This window comes from Metopolophium dirhodum, chromosome 8 (genome assembly GCF_019925205.1).
Source record: "Metopolophium dirhodum isolate CAU chromosome 8, ASM1992520v1, whole genome shotgun sequence".
NCBI classification, from domain to species: Eukaryota; Metazoa; Arthropoda; class Insecta; order Hemiptera; family Aphididae; genus Metopolophium; species Metopolophium dirhodum.
The window spans coordinates 32,200,507-32,216,061 of NC_083567.1; the positions used below are offsets into that span (position 1 = coordinate 32,200,507).

General features: G+C 27.0%; 1 protein-coding gene and 1 pseudogene across 1 annotated transcript; both read right to left on the minus strand.

Annotated features, from left to right (window-relative positions):
• Window positions 1–611: 611 nt before the first annotated feature.
• Window positions 612–5,022, minus strand: LOC132950752 (leucine-rich repeat protein SHOC-2-like). Its single transcript, XM_061022301.1, has 8 exons — window positions 4,737–5,022; window positions 3,654–4,641; window positions 3,420–3,590; window positions 2,699–2,813; window positions 2,564–2,615; window positions 1,548–1,645; window positions 1,283–1,456; window positions 612–840 (listed from the first exon to the last, which is right to left on the minus strand). Exons 2-7 carry the CDS (start codon window positions 4,611–4,613, stop codon window positions 1,305–1,307), a joined length of 1,548 nt encoding a protein of 515 aa, XP_060878284.1. The 5' UTR covers window positions 4,614–4,641; window positions 4,737–5,022; the 3' UTR covers window positions 612–840; window positions 1,283–1,304.
• A 2,758-nt stretch (window positions 5,023–7,780) lies between these two features.
• Window positions 7,781–13,238, minus strand: LOC132951408 (ribonucleoside-diphosphate reductase subunit M2-like; annotated as a pseudogene).
• Between the last annotated feature and the right edge of the window lie 2,317 nt (window positions 13,239–15,555).

The window sequence follows — 15,555 nt, forward strand, 5'->3', positions numbered from 1 at the left end:
TTTCTTATACAATGATATTATATCATTGAATTCAAATTTAATACCATCCATTACAGTGACCCACTTGTAACCTACTGTTCAGCAGAGCGACATCCACTTATCCACCTTTTTTTATTATTAACCTTCCCGAAACCCAATCGTAAATCGTAATAAATTAACACATAATTAAGTGAACCTTATAATTCACCTACCTATTTTATTTTCATTTGACGTAAGTAGTATGTCAAGTTTAAAATGTACACAATTATTAAATACTTAAGTTTATCTTTACTTAATTTTTGAACAGGCTTAACGTCAATATGAAATAATTGAAGGGGTACTTAATTTATTGGATTAATCATATGATTTTTCTTTACCTTGATGTGAAACTCTTTTAAGTTTTTGTAATACATTATTTATTAAAATAAACCTAATGCTCAATATTATATTGTTAATATAAGTTTACTACTTTTTATACAACATAATATGACAACTCACAAAAATACATGTAGACGATACACTTCAAATGCATAACAGTTAAAAGAAAAGTAATATAATTCTACATAGATAATTTATCACGCCTATTAAACTATATAATCCATACAAGGTAATAGGCATATAATATAACTAAATTAAAATCAACTTGGTCAATAATTTATTGTTAAATAAAATAATATATAAATTATTATTTTGTTAAATATTAAATTGTATCTGTTAATACCTAATAGATTAGGACTAAAAAAAATATGAAATATATTTTATTACAAAAGAATTATTGCAGTCGTAAGTCTTCAAATTTCAAATTTACTTTTGGTACACACTTTTATAATGATGTCTTTGATATTTTTGATAGATTTAACCCTAAAAATTAAAATAAAATGATAATCATTAATAATTTAAATAGGATCATTAAGATAGTGATAAAATGTACAATAATTTATATTTAATTAATTAATAAGAGGCTTCCAAAGGAGCAAGAGTTTCAAAATATTTAATGCTTTGTGAATTGTCAATTAGTGACAACATAGGGATGAAGAGTTTTGAGATTAGTAAAAATAAAGATTAAAATAATGGATATACTTGATTAAGAAGTTTCTATAATTGGATTTACAAAAAATAAATGTCATTCAAAATTGTAGTCTTATTAAAGGTTTGATTTTCTATAGATGTAGTAAACTAATTTAATTAAAATATTTAACCTAAACAGTGTACTACCAACAAATATGTTATTATTAGTTTTAACAAAACTTTAAAACCATTTTATTAATTGATTGTAAATTGAAATGGAAAAAAAAACACTTACAAATTTCAATTTTAATAAACGATTATTTTGTTATTGACAATGTCTTAGGAAGTTCATCACCAGGACAAAAATAATGTTCATTAGCTAAACGCACTCTTCGGACATTTTTTTTTCCATCAAAAGTTAATGGTTCTTCTAATGTTTTTAATTCATTCATTAAACTAATTTCAAAACCTGTAATTCATATAAATAAAGTAAAATATTTTTAATATACAAACAAATATTTTAATGTAAAATTTAAATACTAATAAATAAAAGCAATAACTTTTAGGATCGAATACATCAGTTGTAAATACATAGGAACCACAGTCCCAAAATTCTTCTGGTGTAAAATCTAGATTTCTGGTATCATCTTGATCTTCTCTGAAAATATTTTAAAAGTTATGTATAAATATAATGATAACGTTACAAAAGTATGGCGGACAAATTGAATAATTATTAGCTTTTAATAAAACGGATGATATTTATTAATTGCGTTTTATGTATAATATATACAGTGGACTCTCACAACTCAAAATTCTCGACATCTCAAACAAATAAAATTCCCCTTGAAATAACAATAACACATTAAGATTTTAATAACTCAACATTTTTGGTAAGTCAAATTTCTTTTCTCCGTGTACTTCGAGTTACTGAGAGTACACTGTGTAACAAATTATTATGACTTATAAGTTTAGAAAAATTAAAAAAATTTTTTTTTGTTTGTTTTAGAGTTAAAATTTTCCCAAGATTTGCATATTTATTGGTAAGGCAGTATATATATATTTTTTAATTATCTTGAAATCTATTGAAGCTATACATGTGCAGATTTAAATTTTGGGAATCTATTAAAAACTATAGAGCTCAATCACACTTTTAAGTAATCTAATAAAGTATTGATTGAGTTGAATATTGGATGCTAGGAAATTCAGTGATATTTCAGGATATAGGTACAATTTAAATACACGAAGGAAGCAATTGCATCATTATTCATTATAATTGTATAAAAATAATAACAGTACATACAAGATGAGTACATCTTACTATTTTTTTTTATAGAATTTGCAATAGACTCATACATATCAATTATAAGTACTTATAATTATTAAAATCCTTGATATTTTATAACAATATTAGTTTAAGATATTACCTACTTATTGAGTTATAACTACTGTCTACTAATAATTCATGATTTTATCAAGTGTTTTATAAAAAAAATGTATCTTAAGTAAATAATTTATTAATTAACCTAACTATTTATATCAACAAAATCACTGTATTAAATACTTTATATTTACTAACCCATGAATACAGTGTTCTGAAGAGTTATTTGATAATGATGACCAATGACTACCTAAATAACAATTTTTTATGCAATTAACATTAAATAAAACAATAGTTTAACTAAAAATTTCAATATTAGTTAAATATGCTTACTTGATCCATCTATTTCAGATTCTACATCATTGAGTTCTTCAACACATAACGGTCCTATAACACGGCTTTCAGTAATTGATGAACGCAGATTGTTTAAAAACTCTGAATAATTGGCCTATTAAGAAATTAGAATAAAATAATACAAAATATTCAAAAGTAACATACTATTTTTTAACGATATAATAAAAAAGGCTCAATCTAAAAATATACGTAGTTAATTGTTTCAAGAATAGTATAAAAAATAATGCAGAAATCGCGAAATTAACTTTTTTTGTAAATATAAGTGCTGATATTATTAAGTGCCATTCTCGATAAATAATTATAATTGTTTAATAAATGTTATATTTAATGTAGATCAACCCTTATCCAAGAATTTACTTGAGTTGTGTATTTATAAGTAATTATTGTCTCATTTTCATTTTATTTAAAAACTTTTTAAACCAATATCTATAAACTTGCAACTTTACCAATGTGTTTGTTCATTAGCTTATTAAAAATAAATACAATGATATACGAATCATAAAAAAAAACACACAACATAAATTAGGTACTTAAATATTTTTCATTCAATTCGAACAAGTGAACTTTAAAAGCACATGTCAAAATATTGGTTTTAAGTTGTTTGTTTTATAGATCCAATATTCGACTTATATTTACTATATCTACTTGTTATGCAGAATATTTACAAGATAAAAGATTGATCTATCATAGTAATACTTACTTTAATGTTTATATCAATGTTATCTTCAGTAGAAAATACATTTTGTTCTAGATCAAGTAATTTTATATTGGAATTTATGTTCCATGATGGACATATATTTAATTTATTAGCATATAAATCCAAAATCTCCAGGTTTATTAGATCTTCAATAATTTTTGGAAATGTTGATAACTAATATAAATATTAAATTAATATAAATAACATTTTTATTTACAGCTTTTTAAATATACCTACCCAATTATTATTTAATATTAAACTTTTCAAATTCTTTAAGCTTTTAAAACTTTCAGGAATCGTTAAAATGTTATTGTTTGAAAAATCACAGACTTCTAAGTTTGTCAATTCACTTAAGGAATCTGGCAATAACACAATAGAATTATTGGACAAATTCAAAAAACGTATGCTAGGTAAACTGAAATAAACAAGTTTTCCAATGCTTGAGAGATTAACATTAATCATACTTAAAGAATCAATACATTTAAATCGATAATTAAACACTAGTGGTACATCACTGTAATAATTTTGACATTTGTGTATCGTAAATTTGTTATCCAAAACCAAATTTCTTAGATTTTTTAAATGTTTGATAAAATCTAATTTTCGAACATCAGAATTTGTATTAGATAAATCCAAATACTTCAGATGATTACTTATACCATACATGTTCAGATAAGGATCAACTGCAATATTGTCCAGACAATTTGTAAATGATAAATCCAATGTTTCTAATGAATTGCATTCAACTGACCATAACCATTGTGGAAGGCTATTTAGTTTTAAATTATAACTGATATTTAAAGTTAGTAACTGTTGAATACAAAATGGTTTTTTGCTGATATCTGAGAGCTGGTTGTGAGATAAATCAAGTGTTTTTAAGGAGTGCATTCCATCAATTAAACATTGGGGAACTTGTGAAAATTTGTTATGCGACAAGATGAGATCTGTTAAATTTTGACACTTGATAAATGACAATGGCAGCGTTTCCAACTCATTTAATGATAAATCTAGTTTGACTAAATTTACAAGATACCCGATAAATTCAGGTGCTTCACAGATATTACTAGAACTTATATCTAGTGTGGTTAAACAATCTAAACATGCATTGATGTTGCATAATTTCTGGATTGTATGGAATGTCGGGTGTTGCATACATTTGTCACAGCAACTGCAACTGCATCCTCTAGAAACATCCATAATTGCTCAACGAATATAAACACTGCACCTATAACGAGGATGGTTTTTTTAAGCAACAAGTCGTAAAAAATGAAATAATAAAATAGAATTGAGATAACCGCCATGACAATTTGAAATACATACTTGAAGTCTCCAACAGTGGATTCGACGTTTGACACTAGCGTCTACAGCAACTGTATTGTTCGATACTGGTATAGTAACTAGGTAGTATTAGACAATATTCACAATAGTCACAATATTTAATAGACCTAAGGCACCTAACCGTATATTTAGTACTATCATTCATTAATATAATAATATGGCTGTACGGATATGGGTTTAAGCATAGTAAAATAATATACAATTATTTAAAATTATTTAAAATTTCAAAAACAACGATTAACAAGAGCAAAATATATCTTATCAATTGTCATATCGCATATCTTATCAATTATCATAACATATTCGTTTTTTGAAATTTTATATAATTGACAATAATTGTATATTTTCTATTTTTGTGACATTTAATTCATTCAAATATGCTCGAGTGCGTGCCTTGTCATCACTAATCGGCAATTGAGTAAAAAATACAATTTAATTATAACAAAAAAAAATAGGCATTTAAGATTACACATGGAGAGACACATCACGCATCAATCAAACCTTCAGGACCACGGATTAATATATTAATCCGTAGTGTGACCGTGTTCAAGACTATTAATAGATGCAGAAATGGTGTTATACCAGTAACCAGTATAGTTACAATACAAATAATTGAAAAGTTTCGGGCAATATATCCCCTGATCAATTAACAAAAATAAAAAGAAACCTACTGAAAAATAAGAAAATACATAAGTACCCCGTGACGGAATCAAAATCTGCTACGAAACTTAGTCTTCAAAACACTTCGACAACGTTCACACATTTCTGTCTGCTTATGAATTTATGATATATTATTCCCAGTTGGTCAAAAGTAAAAATTTCTCATTAGTTTTCAAACGCGACGTGAAAAACAAAAGAAAAATTAAGGGAAAACGGGAATTTTTACGCAAAATCTGATTTCGAGAAAATCGATTTTGGTTTTTGGTGTAACTCTAAAACAAATTACCGTAGGGACATGAAATTTTGACTGAATGTTTATAATTGCATTTCCTATACACCATAACATTTTCCAAATATTTTGACTTATTTTGAGCTGTTTACGGACATTGTCAATTTCCATTTTTTTTAGTTTTTTTTTTTTCTATAAATATCAATAAAATTTTATCTGTTGAGTAAAAAAGCTTGAAAATTTAATAGAAGGCTCCTAGGTTATTGTTTCTAAGGCAGATGAAAAAAATTAAAAATCCTTAGTCACAGTTTTTATTTATAAGCATTTAAAGTTCAAATTTTGACAAAATACAGAAAAATCACGAAAATTAGCAAACTATGGATTACAATGCATTACAATTATGTAATATGTACCTTTATGTAAAAAATAAACAAAAATAATAATAATCGTTGTGTTTTAAGTGACATAAGAACACCCATGTTCATGTTTTACACTATTAAAATAGTTACACGAGTATATGAGTATATATTATTCATAATCGTACATATGGGTGGTCAGGATGGACTGTTGACTAGGAACTCCTTGAAAACTTTTGTATTTTAGGTGTGCAACAGTATACGTAGGTGCCAATGGTATAGATATCAGATGGAAAAATAAAAGTTACGTATGTTAAGTGACATACCCTCAATGCTTCAATTAAACGTCAGGTCTGGGAAAAAATTTTACCAGTAATGAATGGTTATGGCATTAAATATTTAAGCATACCTTTACTATTATATGATATTATAATCTAAAATAATAACTATAGTAAAATACTAAAATATTGAATACCTTTATCTAGGGTATAAACTACACCAAAGCCTAAAATTGGCTGTAATTATTAATAAGTTGGGTGTATAATGTTTATAAAATATAAAGATTAATAACATTATATTGTTTTAAATACTTCGCGCAAACCTAAGGTGTTACCCGGCGAATAGTATAGGCAAATGAGGTACGTATTAGGTCGTGGTGAAACGAAGTCATCGTTTGGATTGCTCGGACTGGCGTATAATTTATTATTATTATACATTGCACCTTTGGTAGGTAGTAAACGTATACGCTTCTACGTTACCGAGTTAACAGATTTTCCGTGACAATAAATATTTAATTCAAATCTAAAAAGTAAACTTAAGCCCCAAAATAATATGAAAACAAACTTACAAAAACTTACGAAAATCAATTAAAAAATTGATTTTCACAACAATCGCTTAAAAATGTATTTTATTCAAATAATGAGATAAATCTTATTAGATGATTTAAATTTTCCAGAACAAGCCCCCAGTTGTTGGTCACATGCCAATTTAAAACCATATACTAGACCACAAGTTTATAGACATTCTATAATGCATTCTCCTGCCGGTGGCCCTAGACACTGTTGGGGAAATTATAATTCTTTAGTAGTTAAATGACGATACGAATTATAAGTTACCTAGGTACTTGTCCAATACTCGACTACCGGAATTTAAAGAATGTGATACATACCTAGGTAACCTATCGATCTATTTTAAAACGGAAACTTAACCTAGGTACCTACCAATAATATCACAATATCAAATAGTGAAATGTGAAAATTTGAAGACAATTTCCTATAGGTGTATAGGTAAAACAACCAAAATAAAACGTACGTTTGCGGTGTTCTCTTAAAACCCAAATGTTTGGTGGATCCGTTTAACGAAAACTAAAACTATCGTGACGGAACGGAATTACGATGAACGCGTATAAGACAAAAATAATCGTCACCGACTACCGAGTGGTAGGTATAATCTGCAGCTATGTACTTACAAATCATATTAAACAACATTAATCATTATGTATTTTATTATTTTATTAGGTAGGTCTACCTTCCTATACTTATAAAGACATTGCCTTAGAATCGTTTTTCTTATACAATGATATTATATCATTGAATTCAAATTTAACACCATCCATTGCAGTGACACACTTGTAACCTACTGTACAGCAGAGCGACATACACTTACCCACCTTTTTTTTAATCATTATTTCACAATAAACATATTCAAAATTAAAAAGCCACAACTGAAATGATTGCAAGAAAGCAATAAAAAATTGATTTATTTAGAATCAGAATGACATGAAACAATTAATGTATGTATAAAAATTAGATTTCTGTATCTCATATATAGTAATATACTAATATATTATAAGAAAACAATGCGTGTTCCCAAGTATGTTTCTTTTGTCAATATCGCTATAGTAACTAATTCAAAAATGTCTAAAAATATAAAAAAAAAAACAGAATTATGCAATTAAAACCATAAACTAAGTCATTAAAATGAAAAACAATGAGTTAATTGTCAAAATATGCAGCCCAAAAGTTTCATAGTTTAAATTGTTATGGTCATGAAACAAATTCTATGCTCACTTAGAATATCATACCATAAACCAAAATAAATATGCAAACGCGTACAAATCTGCGCTCTAATCATAATAAAATGTAAATAAAAAACGGTAAAACTGAAGTTCAAAAGTTGAAATCAATATATTTATCATGATTTAGTTTAAAGTTCTGTTATATCCATAGACATAAAAAACAAAATGTTTTTATTATTTTATATGCCTAAGGTTATATCTTATATTATATTATAATTAATTTCTTCTTACTTAATTAGAATTTCTTATTTAGTATGAACAAATAACTGCTGCAAGTATAACAATAAATTACAACACATTAGTCATATGTTTCTAAATTGTACATTACAATTAAACTATAAATACGACAAATATGAAAAGTATGATGCTATAATTAATTTAGATTTTAAATACATTACTTTTTTACTATAAAATTAAAAAATAAAGTTTTCTTAAAATGATAAATAAGTCATTGACAAATAATTTTATTCCCAAACATGATTCAGAGTGCCACTGAAGGTAATTGGTGTTCGCTTAGTCTTCTTTCAAAGAAGTTTGTCTTTCCTTGTTGAGAAGTAAGTTTGATGAATGGGAACGGATTTGACGATCTGTAAACCTATAATTTACATATTTAATTAAATATTAAAATTTATCTTACTATGATCAGTAAATGTACGTACTATACGACATCCCAATTCTATTAACAGTCTTTCAGCAACAAATTCAATAAATATGGCCATCTTTTCACAGTTCATGCCAATTGACCTAACTGGTAAAGCATTTGTCAAAAAATCTTGTTCAATAGTCACGGCTTCACAAATGATCTGTGTGATAACAGCTTGAGGAGACTTTTGATCTAAATGTTTAAATAAGAGACAGCCAAAATCGGTGTATAAACCCTAAATAAACATTAAAATAATAAAATATAATATATGCATTATAATATTATTCTTGAAAACGTTAACATACTTCATCTCTAGAAATCAGGTCATGGATAAAAGTTAAACCTGGCATTAATCCTATTTTCCTCAACCATATTATTGAAGGAAAATTTCCAGATAAAAATATACCTTTAACGACAGCAAATGCCACTAACCTTTCGCCCAAAGTTGCTTTACTACCAATAATCCATTTAAAAGCCCAATCTGCCATTTTTTTACACATGGCTTGGTTTCAGAAGCATTAATTGAAGTCTCTATATATAAAAAAAAATAAGAGAAATTAGTCATATATTAGAATAATAAAAATAACCAAAAAATATATGAATGTACTTTTCTTTCGGGTTTTGAATATATGTATCAATAAGCTATACATTTCTGAATGTATATTCTCAATCATTATTTGGAACCCATAAAAACATCTAGCCTCAGATACTTGAACTTTTGAGAAAATCGTTTGACAAGATTTCATTGACTATGCCATTTGAAGCAGTAAAAAATGCTAATACGTAGGATCAGTCAATCTCATCCAATCTTCAAGATCCTAAAAACAAAAGTTCACATTAATTAGAAAATTACTTTTAGTCACTTTGATGAACTAGAGTTTACAGCTTGCAAATTGACTTCATGTACATTTCAAAAAGAAGCTTCTTTTTTTTGTACATGGCACAAATATCGTCATATAAAATAGGAAATATGACTAATTTCTTGGATTATCTTTCAATAAAGGTTCCATTGTCGCATCAAAATTTGCTATATAGACATTCACAGATTCCAAAAAAAGTATTTTTGTCAACTGAAAACAAAATAAATAATTAGAATACAAAATTAATTGAATAAATATTATTTTAAATTCTGAGCGCAGCAATGATATTATAATAATAACAATATTATTATTATTTGTGGCTAGTACCCAACTAACTATACCAAATACCGAAACTAAAAGTTTGATTTAATTTATAAGACTTATGGGTTACAGCGTTTGTGAATTTTAATAATTATTTTCTAGTGTACTCTAGGCAGTGGCATGTAACATAAGGTCCAAGTGTTGCTCAGAAAACCCCTTAAGTTATAATTATTTGGTATTCACTAAGAATTAAGTAATGATAATCAAAAAAATGAAATTAATTTAAAATGATTATTTAAGAAGATGTCAGCGCACTATTTGTTTTCTCTCTCTAGCCCACGCGCAACATAGACAAAATGCATTTGTGCAGAATCGTTTTTTCTATGTTTTTAAGTAATTTGAGAGTAAAATCACTCATTACAAAAAAGATAGAGAATAATATTTTTGAGGGAATGACATATCGATTTCTCAAAATATTGTTTCAAAACGATTTAAACATAATTTAAATTTACAACATTTTTTTGTTTATTTTTAAAGTCGAATACAAAGTCAAATAACAATAAAATATAAAACCGATATGTCATTCCCTCTAAAATATTGTTCTCTATCTTTTTTGTAATAGGTGATTTTACTCTAAAATTACTTAAAAACATAGAAAAAACGATTATGCGAAAATGCGTTTTGTCTATGTTGCGCGTAGGCCAGAGAGAGAAAACAAATAGTGCGCTGACATACTCTTAAGAACCAAAGAAAACAATAATTGTTTAAAACTTTTTTTAAAATTTATTTAAAAACAAAATTAATTTTGAAAACTACTACCAGTCATGAGAATTGAGATTTTAAAACATTTTTTACCACTTTAGCAAAACTTCATCAATTTGAAATTGTATTGGTTTGAACTTATAATACTACAATTTAGGTATCTTTTTAAAGATGGATATATTCTGGTAAGTGTATGTCACATCTACTAAACAACAACATGTGGACCTGAAAGATAAAGAGTAATAAATAAATGTAATACTATATATAAAATAAACAATTCATATTATTAACCTATGCCAATAATTAAGGTGTACAACTTATTAGTTTATACCTATATGAAATTTTAGATGTTCACAATGTTCACACACTTCAATGGAACTTTATTTTGTATCAAGTTGCCACTTACTCGCAATGTTTTTGTATTTTATAAATTAAAATAATGATAAAAAGATGGGTTACGCTTTGCTGTACATTATGTGTCGTGTGGGTGGTGGCTGGTGGGTCAGTATTATGGATGTGTTAAATTAAATTTAATGATATAATACCATTTTATACGAAAAAACAATACTGAGCGAAGAGCCAAAGACTGTCAGCCTACATTACAATATAAGTACCTATATTTTATAGTAATGCTGTTTAAAGTAATTTATTCTACTTTTAGTAAAACAGTAAATTGAATTAATTTTTACCAAAAACATTTCATTTTGTATACTTTATAAGATTCAAGTAGGTACAGTATGAACAGTACTTATGAAAAATCTAAAAAAATGTAAACCCTTGACTATTGAACAATTTATATATTTTTAACTAAAAAATAATTTGCATATTGTTGATGAATTTTGTCAAAATTTGAACTTTAAATGCTTATGAAAAATAGTGGCTATTTATCTTTAATATTTTTGAACAGATATTATAGAAACTATAAGGATCCTTGCGTTACATTTTCAAACTCTTTGACATAGTAATGAACTTTTTTTGACACTAATTGTAATAACATAACTAATAAAAATTTCTTATCCCTATAATTTGCTCAAAGAGTAAAATTGTTTTAGAAATTGTATGGTGTATAGAAAATGTTGATCGGAACATTCAGTGAAAAAATCATGTATCCATAGTTTATTTTTTAGTCACACCAAGAAAACAAAATCAAATTTTGTCAAAAATATTTTTTAAGGAACCTTATAGAGAAGCACTAAGCATTTATTTGTATTTTACTTTTAAAGCAAGCTAAGGATATTTTAAGAATGTAACATATAAATATTTATTTATTAATTTATGCTGACTAAACAGGCTAAGCTCTGTATTATATTTTCATATAATATTGTATGAGTTGATCTAAGCCGGCGGAATGATCGTTGAGAAAGTCAACGTTTGAAAAATTGTCAATACATTGGCTCGACTTCCTAGTTCCTTGTATATGGTACATTATAAGTTTGAAAACCATAAGTATAATTCATTGTAAGAACTAAAAACGATAAACCACTAAGTAACTTTTGGTTTTGGCAAACATTTAAAATCTGAGACTTGAGTAATATACTTACATAAGTGTGTGTGTGAATTAGACATTATTAAGTTTCAACGGCTTTTCTGGGTGAATTAAAATCATCAACTGTAACGTCTCCAAATCCTTTGTTTGTCTATTCATTTTCTTCTAACTCATCGTTGGAGAAATATAATTTTCTGAAAATGTCAAGTTATAAAAAATATCTAAATACCTAATTCATGAATTATATTAAATGATTTTACCTCTTAGATGATTTACTAGTTTTGCTCAGAGTAGTACCAGTGTTGTTGTAAATTATTGAAATTTATTTTATAATGTTTATTTTACTTTTCTATCCCATACATGGATTATGTTTTGAGACAGTCTCTTTCCATGATATCTACTAATTTACTGAGCCTATTGTTTATAATCACTGATTGTGAAATGATTACCGCAGATTCTATGACAGAATATAGAAATTGGGTAATCATTTAATTTGAAGATTTTTAGCCATTATTTCCTTCAATTTTCATTTTTTTGAAATCTATATTTGTGAACAAATTAGCAAATTAGACAGACCCCATATTATTAAGAAAATATAATCAGTACAACTAGAAAATAATACTTACAGATGAAAATTAAAGTAATGTGGTGAGACGATACTTTGGATGTTTTACTTAAAAGAATACACTTATGCATTGTAATTTTTAACTTTTTTTTTTTTTTTTTTTTCTGTTTGCACCGACGGCGTCGCGGGGACAGCTTTCGCATTACTTCCGCGACGCTGTAATTTTTAACTAAAATGTATGAAAAGAACTCTGTACGAATGTAAGTATTTCTGTTCAAATTTCAAATAATCGAATGATTCAAAAGCCGGCGATCAATAAAATAATATTATTATGTTGTTATTTATTTGATAACAATTATTACTATCTTAGTGATAAGTCAGAACGGTTATCTATTGGTGACACCACAGAATATATGAAATTATTATTATATATGAAATATTTCATATATTCTGTGGTGACACCATAGGTCCATAGACCTATTAACTATTAATTGTTTTTATAGTTAATAGGTCTATGGGTGACACTTCTGGAAGATGTGGCGGGCATTTAAATTTTACCGAATTCCAAAAGATCGGGAACGCCATGACCACGATTTAAGAGGACGTGGAACGTAACATTTTATTGTCTTCGTCTTGTATAGCAAATTTACGACCAGCGGATCACATTTAGCATCGTTAGTTTAAAAATTAGGATTAATCGTCCTATTATGAAACTATTGTCAAATTAGCAAATCATAATAAAACCAGAATTATGATATACCCATTATTTCAGGAGATATCTCAATGGGTAAATCCTCACGGGCCACTCTATATGTACATTTATTTATGATACATTTTACAGGGGTGTAAAAGTGAACTCGAAATGGACGAGCAGGTACACGACCAGTGATCACACAGACACAGTGTTGTTCGCGTTGTCACGAGAAGATTGGCCACTGAAGCACAAGCGCGAGAAGGAAGGACGTCATGCCAATGAGAAATATACATTTTATTTTTAAAACCTTGACTTTATTCTTTACATGTCTTTGATAAATGATAATGCAAGCGTACCTTGTACTCGGTGTTATCGATATAATGAGTTTTTTAACGCTGAAAAAATAACAACTACATAGGTAGGTAATTTAATACATTTTTTTTATTATTTAACAATACCTACTACTAATTGTTTACTATATACACAGTTATGACTAAGAATAAATAATATAATAAAATATACCTACACGGGCTAAACGGCTACACATATTAATTTTGACTATACCTGTCTATAGTAACAGTGATTTTTCGACGAAACATCTGGTTCGTTATTTTATTTTCTTATGCGGAATACAGCAATAGGGTTATTTGCAAAAATCACATATTAGGGGATTCTTCAAAAGTCAAAACCAACAATATTAATTTCCACGGCGCGGCTGGGGCTATGTAAACTATGCCACGACTGAGAAAAATGACAAAAAAGAGCGCACATTTAATTTCAATAAATCGAATCAGTCGCCGTTAATAATTTCAAATTTGTCTACTATACCTATAATAAATTTGTCTACCGCTAATATTACTTTTTTTACTCCCCAAAACGGCTTTTTTTTGCTTTTTAACACATACATTATGAGGTACATAACACATACATTATAATTTTTAAATTTGCTTGGTCTTTCCTCCTAAATAGTAAAATATTTAATAACTATAATGGTCTCGGGCTAGTCAGATAGGGTTAAGCTGTTTCGAACTTGAACTTGAAGTTTGAACATAATACATTTTTTAATATTTACAGAAAATATCCTTAAATATTTTGTAACCATAATATAAATATAAATATTAAAATTTTGTGTAGGTAGTAGTTAAAAGTTGATTACATTTTCTAACTTCTAAGTACCGTATTCACAGTCGATGCTTAAGAATAACTAAAAATTATTGATTAAGGGAATTTGATAACGTGATTTTCTGTTTTTGTCTAACGCACGCTCGACATAAGATATTAGATGGGTTCTTTGCCAAACATACCAATTGATCTAATGAAGAGATAAGAATTCTAAAAACTGATTTAAATTTTTCGTCAAGTCTACTTGAAATCGACTTTTCCGCATTTTTGATTTTTTGATTTTAACTTCTCCAAAAATTGAAATACAACAATTTATAAACACTTTTTTTTAATATGGCATTTTTAGAAATTAGGAAAAAAAATATCAAAAATGTGGGTAACTCGATTTCAAGTAGATTTGACTACAAATTCAAATCTGTTTTTAGAATTCTTATCGCTTCATTAGATCAATTGGTATGTTTGGCAAAGAACCCGTGTAAAATCCTATGTAGTCGAACGTGTGTTAGAAAATCACGGTATCGAATCCCCCCCTTAAGCTAATTTTGATAATTTCAAAAGTAAAAATTTGTGGTAATCACTACAAGCAATACTTAAAGTAGGTCTCGACCAACCTTAATTTAAGTAATACTTTTTCTTTTCTTAAACCAAAGTCACGTTTATGAATCTCATTTGAGTCATAAGTATAGCTTAAATGTTAAGCTTGAATGGCGTATTCTTATAAGCATAAACTATGAATACGGCCCTTAACCTTTTATGGAAAAACATTTTATTATATTTCTTGTCTTAATATATTGTCTTTACTGTATAATAACACAATTTTATCCACAAATCACAATCATTAATTATCTATTGGCTATAATAATAATATAGTATATAGGCTATGATTTTATATTATCATTTTAATATGATTTTTTTTTCTGGACTAACACATTTTTAATGTCCATTATTCCATTAATATTTACTAATTTGCATGTATTCACTTTTGATCTCAAAATATTGAAACAATATTTCTATGTTAATTTTATAAAAAAATTACTTTTTTTTAATATCGTATAATTATTATAATGGGACCCACACAAGATTCCC